Source organism: Rissa tridactyla, chromosome 2, assembly GCF_028500815.1.
Source record: "Rissa tridactyla isolate bRisTri1 chromosome 2, bRisTri1.patW.cur.20221130, whole genome shotgun sequence".
Taxonomy (NCBI): domain Eukaryota; kingdom Metazoa; phylum Chordata; class Aves; order Charadriiformes; family Laridae; genus Rissa; species Rissa tridactyla.
In genome coordinates this window covers 147,903,393-147,924,596 of record NC_071467.1, presented here as the reverse complement: position 1 = coordinate 147,924,596, position 21,204 = coordinate 147,903,393, and the positions used below count along the sequence as shown (strand labels likewise).

General features: G+C 37.8%; 1 protein-coding gene across 6 annotated transcripts in view; it reads left to right on the top strand.

Annotated features, from left to right (window-relative positions):
* PIP4K2A (phosphatidylinositol-5-phosphate 4-kinase type 2 alpha) overlaps window positions 1–20,923 on the top strand; it is a 115,880-nt gene extending 94,957 nt beyond the window's left edge. For all 6 annotated transcript variants that reach the window (XM_054189361.1, XM_054189362.1, XM_054189363.1 and 3 more), the window contains 6 exons: window positions 686–832; window positions 3,470–3,508; window positions 13,098–13,211; window positions 16,298–16,541; window positions 17,484–17,587; window positions 19,446–20,923. In XM_054189361.1, coding sequence (XP_054045336.1) covers window positions 686–832; window positions 3,470–3,508; window positions 13,098–13,211; window positions 16,298–16,541; window positions 17,484–17,587; window positions 19,446–19,526 — 729 coding nt within the window. In that variant the 3' untranslated portion in view covers window positions 19,527–20,923. The remainder of the gene's footprint in view (window positions 1–685; window positions 833–3,469; window positions 3,509–13,097; window positions 13,212–16,297; window positions 16,542–17,483; window positions 17,588–19,445) is intronic.
* The last annotated feature ends 281 nt before the right edge of the window (window positions 20,924–21,204 follow it).

The window sequence follows — 21,204 nt, the reverse complement described above, 5'->3', positions numbered from 1 at the left end:
AGTCAGTTTTCGGGTGCAGGTGGCAAATCTTTTCAAGGTTAATAGCCCATTTGTAATGGAATATGGTGACCTTAAGGAAATATAATGGTCCGTAAATAAAAAAATACAGGGATCTTGCACTTGAGTGCTCAAGTCTATTGACCCTGAAATGCAGCCATCACGTGGGAACTTGCAGAAAGTTGGTGATAATAAATAATACCCCTTGCTGGTGACAGCAGCATAAATGTTCATCGTAACAAAAAAAAATATTGAGAATGGAGAAACATACAAATTAAATGCAATGTAGGACAACAGAGTACAGCAGTGCGACGTTTGGAAAAATACTTCTGTTTTTTGACATCGGTATCAAATATGTTATCTGCATTAGGTGTGACTTTTGGACCGTAAAAGTGGAAAGGTCTGTCAAATAGAGCCTGCTCCTTCTATGACATCGTCTAGAGAAGTCAGGAGTTATAAGTTATGCAGTTCAAGATTTTCTTTTTTAAACACTGACCTGATAGCAGGATAACCTCCTGACGAAGGGGTTTGTTTCGGCTTGGTTTTTGGAAGGTTTGTCTCCACATCAGTACATATTCAGCAAATAGATGTGTTGTTTCTGTGTGTTTTATCTTTAAAAATGTATAAACATATGTATTTATATGATATATAGCCATCCTTATTTCTCTCTTTTCTTTTGCTCCTGCAGTTTATTGTGGAGTGTCATGGGAATACACTTCTTCCCCAGTTTTTGGGCATGTACCGGCTTACTGTCGATGGAGTTGAAGTATATATGATTGTTACAAGAAATGTGTTCAGCCATCGTTTATCTGTTTATAGAAAATATGATTTAAAGGTGAGAAATAACTGCTGATGAAATAACTGACGAAGTAGCTGAAAATCTTTGCTGTCAATGTTAGATTATGCTGGTGCTTGAATATTGCTCAGACTTTCAATTAATTTAAAAATTGTGTTATGTAAGAGCCAGCATTAACTGGTTTACTTCTGCATCTAGGTTTAGCAAAACTGAAGGATGCTTTTATAGAAATTGTACAAATGTATTTGTATTGTACATTTTTAAACGGAGCAGTTTAACTGGATTCGTTTGTTAAATGTAACTAAACCTTTAACAGGTAGAACTCGTCCCGCAGATATAGTAACAATTCTGCTTCCTATAGGTTTTTATCAACATTATGGAAAGCCACAGCTGATTCTGTAGAGGGGTCTTATAAAATAATTAAAACACATCATCATTTAAACCAATAAAATGCTACTAACAAAGTGCATCACTACTACAAAAGCTTCATATTTCATTCTATATTTTTGAAATAATTCAAGTAAAAAATAGAAGGTTCTTAAAAAACTACTTTTCTGTTGCTTTTATCATAAAGTGTGTTTCAGAAGGTTTATCTGCTCATTGTAGTTTTGCCAATAGTTAATACACAGTGCCTACAATGAATGCCCAAAATATAGTCTTAGTCTTTCTGCCTAACGGATTGTATTTTAATTTCCTCCGTAAAGTCTCCCCTTAGAAACCTACTTCTTTCTAATACATTTAATTTTTATGTGTTGAACCACTAAGTGCACCTGCAAACTTGTTTTAATATGTATATTTAGCGTTCTGTATTGAGAGATTTGTATTGCTATGTACTGCACCATCCTTTCCTACTGTCAAGTATCTACCTAGCAATTGGTTAGATCATTGACTGAATGTGATTTATAAGAACCGATTTCCAGATTGTCACAATTGACTTTTTGGTATTTAGTATTCTTGGCAGCAGAGCTTATCCGAGAAAGATATTTTTTTTTTTGAGAAACTGTGTGGTTTAGAGCATCATAATGTCCAGATGCTTTAAAAAAGCGACAAAAGCACAACAGAAAGAAACATAAATGACGTACAGTAGATTCTTAGCAATGATGTCAACAGCTCTTGCTATTATTTACCTCTGCGAATGCGTTTGTATCTATGCAGTTTGTCGAGCTGGACAGAACTGCTTTAAAGATAAACTTCTCTTGCAATTTAAATTTAACATCAATATCATATTATTCCTCAAAACAAACTCCTTCACTGAGCAGATCTACAGTGACACTGCATATATAATAAATCATTTTTTCTTGATTTTCATTGCTACAACATCTGCAGTTGTAGGTTCAGAGTCCTTTTTCCAATGTGAATATTTTTGACACCAGCTTAGAGCTCACTTGTAGCACAAGTCTTTACCTGTGTAGATACTAAGAAAAAGAGACCACAGATCAGCACAGGATTTCAAAGGTATTTTCCTGGACACTGAGGCATTTTATTAAAATGATTTCAATGTCAAATTTGGCAATCTCCCTAATTTTTAGTATTGTAAATCCACTTTTTTTTCCTCCGGGTTGGTTTTCAGCTGGTCTTTTTTCAGGCCCAATAGTTTGTTGGAGCACAGAATACAACATAAAAGGTGTACCATCAGTAAACTAAACTGTCAGACTTTTACCAGGCTTTATTATCAGTTAATGATATAACGCAATGAAATCCCTGGTTGCTGGGCTGCACATAATAACTACGGCGTACTGTCCCATTTATCTTTCCTCTCCATCCTTTCTAAGTTTTCTAAGTTTCTCTCTGCAAACAGAATAAAACATGGTGTAAAAAGATGTGGTTGGGAATCCTCATGTTCTTTCAACTAGTATGACTCCACTCCAGCGCTTCTTTACACAATGCACGCCTTCCAAAAAACGATAGAGCTAATTTACCCGTCTTTCAATGTCCAATTATCATGTTTATAGTTATTATTTCTTGCAGTGTTATTATTTGATAAGTAAATGCTGGGTACTAAAGGTGTGGTCCTGCTCCAAGAAATTTGCAAGGAAATATATACAGCCATTTTTTGTCACCTCCAGCTTATTCAGAAAGGACCATATTGCCTACTAGTTTTAAACTAATAAATAAATATCCAAAATGTCTTGGGCAAGCACTGTAAATCTTGCAAATCCACAGCTGGTTTCATCTCTTCTTTTGATTTCATGTTGCTGTGAGGTGCTCTGTTCTTGTTTGTACTTTGTGATCTTTTAACATTTTTATGTGTTTATATTGTATGACATCCTTTTTAAATGTCTATTACATACGTTCGAATAGTTACATAAAATAGGCTATTCCATAACCATACCGTTAAACTGGCACAAAAAGATGAGAAGTCTGCCAAGCAAACTGAACTTCCAGGATGGTAGTCTCAAAATGAGGAAGAGACGTGAGGAAGAAGCTCCAGCAGTCAGGAGGACAATAGATGTAGAGCATTTGAGGATTTAATCCATCTTTCTTCTCTCATGATCTTCTTCAAGTGATGGCGGCAGTTCAGCGGCCCTGGGCATTCTACCTACTGTATCACCTTTCTTTAAAACAGCTCTCAAGTTCAGAAGGATGCAGTTCATCCGCTTTTTGACCTGTTATCGTAACATTTTCAAATTAGTTTCTGACATATGCACATTTTTAGATCCATTTTTTCTGTTTCAGGGCTCTACTGTGGCTCGAGAAGCCAGTGACAAAGAAAAGGTATGGTGCATTTCTGTTTCTTTTTCAGTTATCTAACCTGCTAGCTAGTCTCAGGACAAACATAACCAGCACTGTTCTGCCCCTTTTCTTTGTTTTCTGTCATATTCTCCCCTCTTGAGTTCTACCTTGTTCCCTCCTTTATCTTTCCTCTATTTTCTGCAGACCTTTGAATATTGGTTTGCAATGCTGTTGAGATTTCAGAGGTAAGTGAGCCAATCCTCTACCTCCTCCTTTTCCTTTTTTCTCGTCTCTTCTTAGTTTCTTCAGGGCCTGCCCTGTGGTAGGAAAACATCAGGACTTTCTTGTCTTCCCTCCTGCTTCTTCATCTTCTTTCTCTTGCTCTTTAATATTGAGATTTATGGATACTCAGTGTCAGTTAATGGAATGATGTGATGTGGCACCACTTCTAAAGCGAATGCAAAGATGAACCAAACCTTGAATTGTGAGAACCTTTGGGTATGTAAAGCTCATATAAATGAGCAAACAACTAACAGACTTGGATGTACATGTAGCCATAATGAGAGACGGTCTCCCTCAAATTCTAGGCTGAAACTTTGCTCTAAAAGGAATTTGATCACTTTGTTTTTCTCCATCTCCAGCTTCAGTTCATTTGGAAAATTTGATGTTCTCAAAATCAACATTTCTCTGAGCTTTCAGTGAAATAGCCTCATGGCACTTTAAGATAGGTTTGTCTGCAGATTCTGCAGATAATTGAAGGTGGAACATAGTCTCCATCGTCTAAGACTTCTTAGATTTCCAAATTTGGGTGAAGTCGAGGAACCCATGACACTTGTTTTCTTAATTTTTCCAAGCACATTCCTTCTGAATTAGCATAAGATCATTCAGCAATTCACTTAAAAGACCTCATTTTATGTAGTCCCTAAATTCCATTCGGATGATTTATTTTTCTCCTGAGCATTAGTTGTACCATACCTGCCTCTCTGAGTCTTCTACAGATCACACAACTGCACTGAGGAGTAAGGGACATGCAGTAGCTGTCAGTCCTACAGTTCTCACTGCATGAAAAACTCTGTGCGAAGTTTTTCCACTTCGTCCTGAGGTATGACCGAACAATTACATTTCTTCTTCCAGCATTAGGCAACTATCGTGTCCCAAATGCCAACTGCAGTTACAATAGTCGGCATTAGCTCTCTTTTGCTGTATTGGGCCGTTAAGATCATGTCTTGAATGGTCTCCATTCTTTTCTTGTGGTCTATTTTTGTTCTTGTTTAGTAGCACAAGTCTAGTGTTTTTGAAGCAGGGGGATTAACCCTTCAGCGTCTTACAAACGATACCTAGTGTCATCGAAAACCTCTGCTGGTAGTACTAAAATAATCTGATGGAAATGAGGACACATAATTTGGATGGGACTACTTCAGGTTGCAATGTTAATGCTTGGAACAGTAATGTAAAATTTAATGATATTACATACATTCAGCTATAAAGGAGCTGATACTATACAGATAGTTAGTGCAGTAGTTTTGAGCACTTTTAGGAATATGTCTCATAATAATAAATAGATAATAATAGTACCCACATACTGTAGTTAATACGTTGAGTGAGAACCTCAAAGAAACAGTGCCTTGATTTTTTCCCCAGATATGTTCATGGCAAAATTACTACTGAACTTGATTATAGCTAAGTTGAAACAAAGTTGTGTAGTTTTGTATAACTGTATACAATAATTATTTTCTAAATTTAATGTGAAATCATAACTTCAGTAAGGCCAATGACAAAAATTCCTATCACCTTCAACACATCTAGAACCTCCCTTTCATTTTGAGTACTTTTATGAAAGTAATGAAAAAAAAAAACCTGGTTCCCTGGATTATTCTTCTGCTATTTCAAATGTCTCACATTACTTCCTTTCCAAAGGAATTTGATTTCTTGGAGATAGAACTACGTTAAGCTTATTGATGTTGCAAGCAGACGGTCTGAGGCCGTTAGAACAGCCTTCTGTTACTCATGGTTCCTTCAAAACGCCAGTGCGGTGCAGCAGGGAAGCCACAAGCTAACACTCAGAACAAACATTTCTAAGAAAGGGGATTAATTGGGTAGACTTCTAAGTTCATAGAGGGAATGACATTTTGTAAACACTTTTAAAAAAACTCTTAGGTATTCAAGCAAGGGGAAAATAATATTTTGCTTATTACATGGTTTTTGTCTAACTTTTGGAGTCTGCTGTTTGATTTGAAAAAGTCATAAGAATACACTACTGCATGTCTCTATTGTAGATGTTCAGCACATTCATCATCACTGTGATCTGAATTTCCTGCAATAGGCGCTAGAACTGCAGTGGTTTACTCATCTAAACTACTCAAGTGTTTCTAACGCAGAGTTTTTAAGCTTAAATAAAAAGGGGGTTGTGTATTTATACAGATAGGCAAGGAAAGTTCGCTTTTGAAGTTCTGAGCAGTGCTAAAGACCTGCTGTCATGAGATGTATCTCTGCATGTGTGGCGCTGATTTCAGGGCCTTGAGGACCGTGTGGACATCAGTATAGAAATGGTCCGTTATTCGTAACTGGCAAGTGAGAGCTCTGTAGCATGCTTTTCTCTTCCATTTTCTCTTAAGTAGATGTCACTGCTTCAGAATTTTTTGTTTGTGGTCTTCTGTGAGAATCTCAAGCCAATTTTAAAGACATTAAAATGCCTGGAAAATTTTTGCTTGAGAAGGGGAAAAAAAAAAAAGACATTTTAGCAAATGCTCTGAAGAGATTTTGGCGTCTCCTGTGTTAGAAGAAATTGCTCTGAATGGTTAAACAAAACCAGACAATATCAAAAACTTAGCTGATGTAGTAACTTACTAGCTAATTTTTAGCCAGAGGCAAGTTTAATCATCAATTTATTAATACAGCCCTGAAATTACATTAATAATAATAGAATTTCAATTAATGGCAGCGTTATTTCATTACTTACTATAAAGGTATCCACTGCTGTTCACATCTGAAAAACAGAAAAGTAATAAAAGACAGGAAGCTTTTGGTGCTAAAATGTACGGCTAAAACGTCTGGCAAAGCTGTAATTTTTAAATGGGCTTTTAAGTAATTCATATTTAATTTCAAATGCCAACATTCAAGGAATCCAATGGGTTTCAGAATATCGAGCATAATATGTTAGCTTCTTTTAAAGCTGCAGAAGCCAGAAAACAGAAGAGCAAGTATTTCAGTCACATTCTAATGCAGACTGCAAATTTTAGATAAATTACTTTGAAATGGCAAACTTGGCTAAAGTTGTGATGTTCTTGAACCTTTTTCCTATCGAACTACTCTTTTATTATTTACTCAGTTAATAAAGAAGAGGCAATTATGCAGGAAGATTTAATGGACTATAAAATAAGGAATCAGGAAAAAAAGTATTTTTCTACTTTAGTTTTGTAGTGTAAAAAAGGAGTCAATGTTCAAACATATCATTTTTTAAAAATCAGTTTTTAGGAAGAAAAGCTGGCTGGGATGACTTTGAGAATGTTACTTTTTTTGTCCTGTTTTCAGTTTATCTCCTGTGCGACTGTCTTCAACTGTTTAATATCCTAACATATAGATGAGAAGCTCCGAAACTTGTCATTTCAATATTTTGTGATAATCGGAGCGGAGACAAGCTCCATCCCTTAGATTTCACCCTGACACACAATTCCTCTCATTTGCATTATAAGTGATATTTTTAATAATAAAGGCATCACTTTCTTGGCAACAAGTATCATAACACGCGCTTACAGATGTCTTGAATTTTAAAAGAACGGTATGTTTCAACAGTTGTCAAATTCTGACAGCTGCTCCTTTATTTTTCTTTAGGCTTTAGTTCTTTTTATATTTTTATTTTTATTTTTTAATAGAGGGCATTTTCTATTCATTCCTTGGACAATTTTGCCCTCTTAAGTGAAACCAGGATAATGCAGAACTCCCCTGGTGGTCTGCCTGCCTGCTCACAATTACGCTCTGCTTGTAGAACGACACCAAATTAGCAGTTACAGCTGAATCTACTTGTACGTATAAAGAACTTAAGTGTCTTGCTTGTGAGCGAGCAACCCAGAAGGAAATTTGAAGAAGAAAAATAAAACCGAACTGAACTGAAGCTCACCGTATTTTTTCTTTCTTGAGCAATTTCAGAGATTATTACCTGTTTCTTAAATTAGTCTAAAAGTGGTTGCATTTTCCCCTCTGCGGTACGTGTTGTTTCATAAATAAGCATAAACACAGAAAAATTATAGTAAATACATTTGAGCAAAGGATTTTCTATTCAAGTTCCTTTTTGGAAAAAAAAATTGCCGTAGTTGGCGGCTATGTTACATCGTAGTCGAATTGTATGCAAAATCCATAGCTCTGATAATTAGATTGGAAGATGCTGCTAGATGTAAAAAAATCACTTCTTAGCTTTATTTTTTATGTTGTATATTACAACATATAGTAATTAACTGATTTCTGAGAGGACAATTATAACGAAGAAGGATTTTAGTGTAGGAGCATAGCAACAAGATTACTCAGTATTGAATTAGTTTTTTTCTTTTCATGTCAATCGGTAAAACTTCATTCAAGATAGATCATCCCAAAATCTGAGCTGTTTTTTTCTTGCTATTTTAAAATTGCTTATTTCAGAACAGCATTTTTTAACTTAATTCTTTTAGTGATTTCGATCTGCTTCATATGCTGATCTTGCACAACAGCCGTGTGAAGCGTGTCTGAGATTTCTCTGTGAAACAAATCTCAAGGTTGCATATACAGAAATTATAACTTTCAAAACGTCATGCTGCAATACATTGCAAAGATGGGACCAGACATTCAGAGTTCAGATTCCTGTGTCAGCATTTAGCCTTCGCATGACACCCGCCCCATTATTGTTTTTCAAAACAAATCACTAGTTTGCCTTTGTTTGTTTGGGTTTTTTTTGTTTAAAAGTCTGTTTTCCATATGTTAAAAGAATTCAAAAAAAAATAAAAGGGGAACTTTGTCTTGCATTTTATATGTTGCATGTTCGTTTTGCAGCAGGAAGACATTAACCGTAGGGATAATTCTGGATGCATTTCCCTGAGCATTGAAAAGATGTATCGTTACTATTTCAGTACACGCTCAAATTCCTAATCCGTCTACAACGTCCTGCACAATTTTTTTGTCCTACAAAAATGGCTGTTACACTGGCTAAAACCACTCCAGTGTTCTTTCTCAAACCCTATTTTGGGGTTACAGCTCAATTTCTGTTGCCATTTACAGTCCTGTGATGCCAAGCAGAGCTGCTGACCCTCGTTTGGTTAGAAACCCCCGCCAAGGACAAGGCAAACTGTCCAACAAAATTTTGTCCCCAGCTCCCACAACTACTGGAGGGAAGAAGTTTCAATCTCCAGATTTCCAAAGAAAGTTCTAGTTATTCTTCTGCCTTGTAGATCTAGTGACTTCAGACTTTTGATTCAGTTCAAAACCACCTGTGCAAAATAATTGCAAGCTATATTTAGCATAATATCCTTTTTTAAAAAATACTGCCTTCCATATATGCTGCTGAGCACAGTCAGTCTAAAATTAATCTAACTGGTTTAATTTTTTTTGTAAAAAAGGTGCATGTGAGCCATGGGCTGCGGAAAGAAGCCCAGGGTGTGGAAATTCACTCTTGGCAGACTTTTATACCATTTTCAAATGTTATAAACTGTATGCCCGTTTTTGCCATGATTAGCTGTGTAAATAACATGACTCGTGGCTAGTTCCAAACAATAAGACTGCTGTGCAACATTTCTCCTACAACCTGATCTTTGCCTTTGTTAGGTGAGAAATTGCTGCCAGGTTGTGAAGACAATTAGCCTTTTTCCTTTTTCAGTCCAAGACTAACTCTAAAACTTAAATGTCCTACAGCTGGTTTGGCGAGCTTCTTCCAAAATGTCAGCATCAGTGTTAGCCATGATCATTATTTTCGGTCATGATGCACAAAAATCCCTTTAGAAGAAAAAAAAAATGCTAATATTCATTTCAACACATTCGGATAGGATGCTGAATTGAGATGTGTTAAGAAATCTGCAAAAACTATTTCCATGTTCATGCAGAAATAAAACTTCACCTGGTTCTTACCTTTTAAGATATTTTTTTTTAATTCAAAAACAATGTTAGTGGGCTGTTTCACCACGATTTTAGGTTTTGAATCAGGCTTTACACATTCTGCCATCTTAGTCAAAAAAATCTTCATTGCTTTTTGAACTTTTCAAAGGCAGTGAAATCTTCCTGACATTAAAATTCTCTGTGACCATGGCAAACTTTGGAATGAAAACCTGAAGTGTGCAAATGGCATGCATTTTTAATAAATAAATACTTCATATTTGCAAAATCTATTGTGCCTTTCTTGCATTTTTAAGTAGGGGATTTAAAACGATGGGAGATGTTTCAGAAAGAAAACCTATTATTAATTTAGTGGAAGTAGTTAGATGTTCATCTCCTGTGCAGCTCTTAAAATATTTAGTTCTTTAATGATAGTAATATGTTCATTATAATGAATTACATTCTAGGAGAATCGTTTTCCAACAAGGATTTTGCTTCATTGGAAATATTTGAGACTTCATTAAAAATTAACCGTATCAATTATTTCATTAAAGCTAAGTCTCCATTTTTTCATTCAGATAGTGTTTTAAACTGGCACAATGTGGTTTTCTTTGTATTTATTTCTTTCAGTGCGTGAGAAGAAAATGTACATATTGGGATTTTTCAACAGGAACACTTCTATTATTAATTTTAAACAGCCACAAATAATGTGGTGAGGACAACCACTGGCACATCGCTTTTTAGCTTCGGTTTCTTACATGGGACCCACTGTTTTTCTTTCTTCCTTCTTTTTCTTCACATGCCTCAGTACTGGCTTTTAATTTATGCGGTTCTGCACTTGCCAAGTCTTCGCAGCTACGGGCGTTTGGGTGAGGAAAAATGACCTCGAATAAAAATCCTCAGAGCGATTATTGAGGACCAGGGGAGCCTGCGCACAAGGCAGGGAAGAAAGAGTCTGGCTTTTTGGGAGAGCTGATTCACTGCCCGGCATGTCCTTGGGAGCACCCCTTGGGTCTCGTGATGGCAAGAAATGCGGCTGTGTCAGCTTTGCTAGCTCACTTTTATTAAAAATAGATTAGAGGCAAGGTTAAAGCGGACTATGGCACCTGCACGACTGGCTTACCGGCTCTAGCGTCTTCCAAAAAAGACATTGCTCGTAATTTAAGTTTATTTTTACTGAAGATAGGACTGTCTTCAGTGGAGAAGCGCGCTTCCCCCTCCCACCGCCCCCAGGGTCCGCCTGGCTGGTGCCGTGCCGTGCTGTGCAGGAAATCTGGCAGAGCCTAGAGATGAACCTGCATCTCGGCGTCTTAACCACAAGCACATCCTTCCTCTTTACCCATCCCCCAGCTTTAAACAGCGTCAATAGGGTGGTTTTTTTTTAATGTTAATGGGTTTGTTTCACTTTAACCTCTGCCTTGTTCAATAAATAACTTGGATACCCTAGCTGGAAAGATAATCTGAGGATTTTTTTTTTGTGACTTTGGGCTAGAAATGAAGGGAGTTTGGTTTCCTGCATTCTTTTTGTTATTGTTTCATCTTAAATTAATTCATCCAAATCTCCTCTCCATTCTTAAGCATCCCACGCACTGGATTCCATCCTCTGGTGTTGGCAACATCCCTGGATCCGCAGTCCCGCCTCTGCAGAATTAGCCCTCGTCCAAGGGACAGTTTGCTCGATTGTGTATGATAATCTCTACAGCTGTTAGCCTGGAATGCTTATCTGTTGTTTCCCCTACCCATTTTTGTCCTCAGCCACTTACTGAGTAGGCCAGAAAGAAAATCGATGCGCGCTGTGCTGTCGTATTATAGTGAGCAATTCGTTGGGAGCTTCAAGAAGTGTCTGTCGTCATCTTTAAGTAAAGCAGCGGAGCACGGCAGGATGGCTCCTCCGTGGAAGGAGTCTGGGACAGATGAATGGTTAGAGCTCCATCTCAGCTGCTTGGGTTTTTTCCTTTCATTTTAAATTAGACAGTCTCTATTAGAGGGTATTTTAATGAATCAGAATGTTCTAGATGCAACACAGTAGTAATTCAGAGCAGCCAGATTATTTTTTTCAGAGCTCGTAGGTGTCAGGATGCAATGGATTTAACATGAATTCATAACAATTTAAATGTTACTAATTGCTAAAGTGTTTTTGAGCAGTTATTGTAAGAGAAGTGTTACATTTCTAAAAAAAAAGCAGCATTGTGGGATCTTGAGCAATTCACAAATTCCAGGTCCAGAAAATAAATTTGGACAGTTGGGGAACTGAGTATTTCAGCCACTTCCGTGCTCAGCCCAACAGCGAAAAGAGCTTTTGGCCATTGTGAAGATCTAGAAGGGCATTTCAGGTTCTGCTGTGATGCTCACATTTTAATGCTGCGTTTTCCAATATGTACATTTTGGAGCAGAGAAAAGAACCTCTGAGATTCTTTTCCTTATTTTGTCATAAGAAGAAAATAAATTTTATATAAATACCATCTTCAGTAAGTTTATAAGCAATGTCTGACTAGTTAAAGTTATGGAGGACATTCCAGTAGGCTGATGCCTTTTGTTCCTAGTGGGAGGACTTTCAAATTAAGGGGAAATTATTTTATTCAAAGTACCCATTAATTCATGGTCATTGAGGGTTGCAGCACTCGGTTGTTCTGCAACACTGTCTTTGTAAAGTAAACCTGTTCTTCCCTACTATTGATCAAAGGTGGGGGACAGGGAGAAAGGCTGTTCGTCGCTCTTAATGGGCCAATTTTTTAAAGGCTCTGATTGCAGAAGCTACTATCACTTCTAGTTTGCTTGACCACATGCCCTAAAGGAAGTGCTCTTTTGTTGGTTGGCTTGCTGGGGTTTTCTAAGTAAACTTCCAGTCACTGCCCATTGAAAACAAAGCCCATTTGAGGGGTCTTAGTGCTGAATCCAGTGATCACTTTATCTGGCTTTCCTTAATGCTGTTGCAAATCACTTCATGGGAGAGTTGAAGATAACCAACTAATGCTCCAACATCAAGAATGTTTAATTACTTATTAAAAGGCCGTGGTCTTCTCTGGCATTTACCACTTCTAAGGAGCATTACATAATTCATGTTCAGTTGATGCTTTTTAAATGATTATTTGGTATTAGGCACTTATAAAAATTCACAGTAGCTATGTAAAATGCAGTCCAATCTGACTTCATCTATAAGATCTAATGCAGTAGCACTTTGTTACGAGGTATAGATTGTGTTTCGACTTCACTTATTGCCAGTCACTTTGACAAACGACATCTTGTAAGAAGCTCGATGCCAGTCAAGGTTCGATGCAAATCACGTATTGAGTCGGAGATTTTGTCTTAGCTACATTTGCTGCACGCCCAGTAAACATATACCTTCTAGGCCATTTACAGGAGGGATAAGCAAAGGAAACGGCTCCGTGGGTGCAGTTACGGAGAGCTGCATGTGATGGAGGTGCCTCTGCTCCCCCCACAGCGGTGGCTCGGTGGTGCCCTCATGGGCACAGGGGAGTTCTGGAGGCATCCCTGCCGGTGGGGACACCGCGCCGGGACAGCAGCTTCACCACGCGCCTCTTCACGATCCCGCTCTGACAGGAGTTTTGGTTTATTTTAGGCCAAAGAGCTGCCGACGTTCAAAGACAATGATTTTATTAACGATGGCCAAAAGATTCATATTGATGAAAGTAACAAAAAGATGTTCCTTGAGAAACTCAAAAAGGATGTTGAGGTAAGAATTAAAATGTGATTAAAATGTGTGGCAAATTACAGATAGCCCAGGAAATCATACCTGTAATTCATTAATGAAAACTCTTGTTTATAAGACTGTTTTAAATGAAACACAATTTAAACTTTCAGGAGTTGATCACTGCTTTTGCTGATGTGGTAAATGGCTTGCTGCCATAGCTGGTTGCCATACATTGTCCCTGCCTTGACGAGGTGATGTTAAAATGATGGTACTGCTTAGTACTTAAGCGCTTTACAAGCCTAGTACTTCCAAATGCCCCCGAGAGAGAGGTGAGTATTGTTAGTTGTGTTTTACAGGCTGGGGTACGCCACAGCTGAGGCCGTACACGGACTGTAGTCCGTAACAGAGAATGTAGCATCCCCTATGCAGAACCATGCACGTTCTATTTGTCTCATGTTAGTAATCCAGTTTTAAATCATCCTTAGTATCGCAACGGTAGAGTGCTTCAGTAATTTGTATACAGCAGTTGGACTCGTTATCTTAATGTAGTCTTCTCATATAAATTTGTAATTGGCTGAATATAGTCAATGCGTAATAGAAAAGTGTTAAAATGTGAATTTAATATAATATTTTATTGTAACTTACTTAGTTCAGCAAGTAAAATAAATATTGGGCTAACTAGTTCACACAGCTTGACTTTGGTTTCCATAATTTAAAATATTGTCACTAAATGCAATATTTTGTGATCCCTACACTCAAGAGCCTAAAATCTGTTTTCCTTGTTGGAAGAGACTTGATAGCAAAATGTGTCTGTGATTTAATAACACTTTCAGCTATTTATATCAAAGTGGCTCTCAGAATTGACTTGTCTAGTTCTGAAGATCTATGTCTCAGTAGTCACACAAACAAAATACTGTAAATTTAGAATTTACCCAACAATTTGCTTTTGAGGAATTCTAATTTCCCATCATAATAATGATGAGAGATTCGTGGTGATGATGATTATGAAAACATAAATATTTTGTGAAATATCAATATTTATTTTATATTTAAAATATCGTGCTGGAAAATTGCTCTACTGATGTCCCAGCTCTAGAGATAAGTTTATTTGGGTTTAAGTTTTTTGCTCTTCTAACGTGTGCTGCTGTTGCTGACTAACGCTTTTACAGTGAGTAGGCTGCAGACAAGATCTTACGTATGTGCAATGAACGTGGAAGATACTTTATTACCCCAGAAAGTGGATTGTGTGTCATCTTCTACATCATTTACCGGATTGTAAATATAATGGCAGATTCCCGGTCATGTCTTGAGAGGCTATTTTTTATGGTTTTGAAATTGTTCAATATCCATGTAAACCAGTGTGAAGTGATCTGGCACCTGATTTTAACAACGGCGAGCTGCTCTTTAACCTTGTTTTTCTTTTATTGGGCCTTCCCTTGTTAGATAACTGACAGTATGTGGTTTGTATCCGATGTGTAAACACTCAGATTTCACTACAATGGAAAGAAATGCGTGGCACTTGATACATGATTATCTTATCACACAGTATTTATGGTTAAACATATTAACGAGTAGTATTCTAAACTGTGTGCCTTTATATCCATTCTCATTTGTCATCGAGTAATTTGTGTTACTGTGTTTCTCTCACAGTCGAGTCTTATGTCTGTCTGTTTTCCTGCCTCCTCATTCCATTGAAAATGTCCTGAGAAAAAGCGCATAAGGATACTTTTTCCATTTTAAATTAGATGATCTTTTCCTTGTGCTGATCTCTTTTTGCTGTCAGCAGCAGCAATCTTTTTTCCCAAGAGCCGTTCTCTTCTAATTTGCAGTTCACTCTTTTTCCCAAGCGTCTGTTCTCTTTCATGCTTTTTGAGTGATTATTGGTAGATTTTTCTCCTGTCTCTCTCGGTATTTGTCAAGTACCTAATGATATGCCTGGAGTCCTTCCACTCCATCGCCTTTGGCCAGTCTCATCTGTTGTTCTTGTATATCGTTGTACATCATCTCTTCAAACTTAGATCTCTTCTAGTCTTGTGAAGAGTCTTTTGCCTTATTGTATCAAAATTATTAGAAACCAACTTCTTCCTAAAACCTCTTCTCAGTCTTACAGTATTTCTTCTCGCACTTGAATTTGCCGTCACTTTGTTATCTCTGATGTCCTCTTTTTTCTCAGATTCAGGATTTTGACAAACTGTAGTTTCTCATTTCCTAGTATTTTATACTCATCTCTTTCATCACTATCACTATTCCAAAGTCTGGCTTAAACCCCTTCTTCTCCGGTCTGTTCTAACTTCCTTTTTTGTAACCATTTAGAGTTTCTAAAATCACAGACAATTTGTATTTTCAGCCTTTTTCTCTGCATCCCATAAGCAAGGTCTCCACAAGTTCTACACCCCTTGAACTGTCTATCCCATCTTCCTGTCGTTGTACCACCCTTATTTCCATCCTCCTCTCTTAGCTTTCTGCCTTATCCTGTTCCCCTCAACTAAAATAACACTTTGTCTACACAAAAAGTGTATTCATCTTTCAGTTTTCTAAAACCTCCCATCCTTGGTCTTTATTCAAAACCACCCTTTCATTCACATTCATGTGATTTAAATTGTGAGCCTGCCACTGTGACGAGAATATAGCATCATTTCATGTCTTAATGCTGGAAAACTTCACAACTTTTCACTGCAACAACATTCAGACAATTTCTCACGATTCTTTACTAAGGCTTAAAAGGGAGTGAAGGGGCAGATTTAGCACCAGATTGTAGTGTGCTGCGTGCCTGATAGCGCAGAGGCTGCCAGGATAGCCCTGGTTGAGACAGGAGACAGGGGTGACAGTCATCGGCTCACGTAGGCACTGGTCTTCACTACAGGAAAAATTATTTTTCCCTGAGGATTTTGGGAGGACCGGCTACAGCTTTTTTATAATACAAGTTGCAAGTGACCCATGTGCTCTCGCTGCATCTTGATAAATTCAAGTAGCTCTCTGCTTGCTTTATCACTTAATCCGCCCTTCTGCTCCCTCTTAGAGGTGCCTGTTTTTCTCGACTGATGGCATCTTTGTGTAACTTCTCCTGTTTGTAAACGGAGTTTGCATTTTTCAGTGATATTGATAAATTGCTTATCATCGCTTTCTAGTTCCTTGCTCAGTTAAAACTCATGGACTACAGCTTGCTGGTTGGAATTCATGACGTTGAAAGAGCTGAACAGGAAGAAGTAGAGTGTGAAGAGAATGATGGAGAAGAGGAAGGTGAAAGTGATGGGACCCACCCCATTGGAACCCCTCCGGACAGTCCAGGGAACACGCTGAACAGCTCACTGCCCTTGGCTCCAGGGGAATTTGATCCAGCTATTGATGTTTATGGAATAAAGTCCCATGAAAGTAAGCAGTAATAAATACTTTTATGTTGTTTTGATTCTTACACCAGAATCCCGAAGCCTTCGCAACCACGAATGCTCAGCACCTATACACAAATACAGCTATAATGCTCAGCATTGTTATGAACATATGTTCTTAAATATGGTGATGTGTGGGGATGCAGTCAAATAATTTGCCTTCTACACAATCAAATCAATATCAAAATACTGGCTTAGCTATTCAGATACAGCAGTTCTCAGTTAAGTCACAGGTTTTTTTCATCCCTTTCGGGAAATCTAGTATCTATAATTGTTCTTTTCCTGGCAGGTAAGTTAACACTGCTAAAAACAGTCTAGAAAGGATGAGAAAAGCAGCATTCCAACTTATATTTCACTTTTTTGATGCTTTTTGAAAATTTGTGCGCTCATACCCAATTGCTGTGTTCCAGCTAAGAAAATTGTTATAAGGAGTGTGTAAGAAGCCTGAAACTGGGTTTGATGTTAGCATGTAAAACTAAGTATAACTAGTTACCTGTGGCTGTTCAAGACAGGAAAGTTATCTTTTTCTTCTTTTTCACAAGCATTTGCATGGATAAATACATGCTTTTATTCATAAATAAAATATGATCTTTTCTGTTGACACAGACACATTACCTTTCATAAAACTTCCTAGTTTTTCCACAAAGGAACATGAAATCTACATTACTTGAAGTGAGCAATAATTCCTATTTCTGTATGCTGGTGGTTTATTTTACACTCGTTTAGGGGTTTTTGCATTATATAGGAGTGCAGTTAAACTCTCGTTGAAGAATGGCTTGAGCCTGTGGTCCTTACAGATCTGTGATCCTGACTGACGTTAACCTGTCTTTGCTGATTGAGCCTTATAAAGTCTCCTTTGTTCGAAGGAGGACTCGTGGTTAAGATGCCTCAAAAGTCGTTCTTACTGCCATGTATTTGCCGTTTGCAGATGCACCTAGGAAGGAAGTATACTTTATGGCCATTATTGACATTCTTACTCATTATGATGCAAAAAAGAAAGCTGCCCATGCTGCAAAAACGGTAAAGCATGGGGTAAGTATCTGGGCTGGGTTTTTTCCTCTGATTCCATTTATACTGATGCATTTTTGTTGTTTAGTGCACCGATACAGCACAGTTCAGGAAATCTAGGGCAAGGGGAAATAGATCAGAATTTTTTCAGGTTTCCTAGTTTAACATGATATATAAAAATACAGAGTAACTGCTACCCATTACATACTGAGAGTGGAACTCCCTTTTCAGCTATATGCATAGCTTTCTTACCCACAAAGAGCTCCAGTGAGATGCCTTGTTAGAACTTTTTCCCAGATTTGTGAGATGCACCGTTTTCTCGCGAACAAAGCTGTTCACTAGACACCCGTAGTAGTATACAGCTCTGTGAAAGCTGTTGTGAATGATATTGCAGATGCAGGGCCCTAGGGATGGTCTCGTTGTTTGGTACAGTCTGTTGAAAGGTAAATCTTCAGCACGTACTGTAGCTCACATGGCAAGACTTCTTAAGAAAAAAGTTGCAAAATTCAGCATATAAAGCATATTAAATACTTGGAGACCATTAAGTGAAGGCTTCTGTTTGTCTGCCATGAATTTCTTTATTTTGACACCAAAAAGAGTGGTGAAGAAGCCCAGTCTTCAGAATTACAATTTCTATCTACCTTTATCACTTCTGTGGTGATTTAAGGTTCAAATTTCATAAACTTTTTAAAAAGAGCATAATCGTTCATGAGGCTAAAATCCCTCCTCTGTCTAAGTACCTAAAGGATCGCGGCATTGTGGGGGGTCTGCAGCAAAGGGCTCGGGGGCTTTCAGTTTACAGTAGAGAGATGTGGAATGCTCAGCAATAAGCCCTGCACAGGCCTGTAGAGGGTATTTTTTGTCTCTCTAAAACAATGCTCTCATTACTCTCTCTGCTCTCAGAGCAGCTGAAAGTTGATGCAGACCATATGCAGCCATTATCTGGCAATTATTAATGAACTTCGTATGTAGCAGACTTTAAAACCTCACACTTATGGCTTAAACAAGGGATAGAAACGTATTGTAAGTAACAGCTATGATTATTAAAGCTGACTGTGATTAGGACTTATTACAGAACGTTACTTTCGTACAATCGTTCTGTTTATTTTGCCTCCTATATCCTGAGCCACCCTGACACTGAAGTTTGTTTATTAATTGCATGCGTACAATTTTCCCCTTTTGTAAAATGGGAAAAATATACATACCAATGTAGCGTAAGGCTCTGAAAACCTCAAATAAAAATATGAATGGAATCGAGACTTCGTTGAAATAGCAATTGTACAGCTTATTCAGTGAGTCCAGAATTAAATGCACGTATATTGAAAAAATGTTGCTCGTTGTTACCATGTATTCCAAACCAGGTTATTTAGCATTTAGATAGCAATATACATTACACAAGTATTGACACACCAGATCCGAGTAGGATAATTTAGTCTTCTCTGTACGAAGGCACTGCTGCTCAACAGACCAGAACCTGTTGATGCATCAGTGGGTAGCATGGTTATATATGCCGTAGAAATTATATAGGAGACTGAAGTACTACGAAAGTAAAGAGAAGTGAGGAAAATACAATTCAGAAATGGAAGACGGATGCCCCACAGTTCAGGTGGTGAGTACTCAGTATCGGTGTACTCACGTGAAGCCTAAAAACGCATCAGTAAGATTCTGGTTGAGGGCCGTTACACTTTTCTCAGATCAGACACTCTGATCTCAGAGGTCCCTTCCAACCACTAAGATTCTGTGATTCTGTGATTTTGTTTATAGTGTCCGGTTCTAAGGCTGCAAATGAAATTCATTGAGTAAGAAAGACTCGCGGTGACAAAGCATGAAATAAAACGCTGGCTCTTCCTTCTTTCCTCTCCTCTCCCAATTCTCCATATAGGCTGGTGCAGAAATTTCAACTGTTAATCCTGAACAGTATTCAAAGCGCTTCTTGGACTTTATTGCCAACATCTTGACGTAACCTATCATGTTACATAGGACAGACACGAGACCTGGGGACAGCAGCAATGGCTACAAGTGTAGGGAAAAAAAGGAACTCAGAGAAGCGCTCATCTTGCGGAAAGCAACCCCTTTGTTTACATCTGCTGGCAAAGATGACTGAAGTGGGGTGGAGTACTCGCTTTAACAGCTGCCTGATATTCCCAGCATAGTTCTAGCTATTTCTGACTCTTTTATGTGTGCAAAAAAGAAAAAAAAAATCAAAATAAATTAAATAAATAGAACAGCTTACTCAGAGTGCACTGTGACAGTAATGCTCTGATGCTACCAGCTGAAATGGAATAAACGAGCAAAGAGGTGTGGGGTGGGGTTGGGGAAGAGTAAATGCATGTTAAATCTACAATATCGATATCAAATTGTAAACTGTGGATCAGTTTATTTTTTGAACTAAAAAGATACATGACAGTATTCTTCATGATGATGGTGATGGCGATAATAATAAAAACCTTACTGCGAATGTTACACTTACACCCTGCACACTGGCACTCCTTAAAAAAACAGCTGCAACAGCCCTTGGTGCCGGAGGCTTTTCCCATTCGGTTCCAAGCAGTTGGGTTTTTTTTTTCCCTTTTTTTCTCCCTCTCCCGTTTCTGTCTTCTTTTCAGCACATTGCGTCAGGAAGTTCAGCCTCTCAGACATCTGAGAGATGGCGTCTCTTACCTTACGAAGAGCTAACGTCACTCATGCTATGTGTACATTTTTGCTACAGGAAACTTATGTTAAGGGAAGACTTTGCTTATTTCACTTTATTACCTGAAGTTTTCATTTGTTTTATATTCTTGCAATATAGGAACTAATAATGTTACAAGTGGAAAAAAAAAAGCTTATCTGAAGAAGTGCATAGTTTTGGGCAATAGTAGCTCCATCTTTCACCCATCGTGAAAGAGGCGCGCACTGATAGGAATTCCATTCCCTTGTAATCTACTGGGAATTTGAAGTTTAAATGCTTATGTTGTACTGTTGAAACAGCGGTGTTTTATTATAGATTATCCCTCGAAAAATGAAACCTGAATTTTACTGTTTACATTATTAGGAAAGCAGGGATATTTCTGAATTTCAGAGCCGTGTACAATATATGACTTTTGAGTTTACATGTAAAGTTATTTTGCAGTACAAATGAAGTAATATTTGTCATCTTCCAAGGTGTGATGTGCAGTAGTGTACTAAAGTGAATGTCTCGCTCACCTCCGTGATGGACTCTTTTACAATAAAACGAGAAAGGCTATTTCAGAGGGATTTTTTCCCCAAGGTTGTCTTTAGGATCAATGACCTGTCCTGCCATTTACGCGAGTTTGATTGTATAGTACATTGCCTAAAACTGTGCTGATCATGTTTAACTTGTTTAAAATTTTTAAACAATGACATTGTATTTCTTCTCTTCTTGTATTTTTCCCTGGAAGACTCCGTGCTTGAAAGAGACACATTTACATATGCTTAAAAGTTTATCTACTTATACACTGTGCTAAAGCTGTGCCTTTAAAATTTCTTTATTGAAATTGTTCGATTTTGTAGGCAACGTTGAGAGAAGTCACACCCTCCCCGTCACGGTTTATAGCTCAGATCAGGAGTGCCAGCATGCCTTCTCCGTAACTAACGTCAGTGCTGTTAAGCCTGCAACTGTGCGTAACACACGTAGTGGT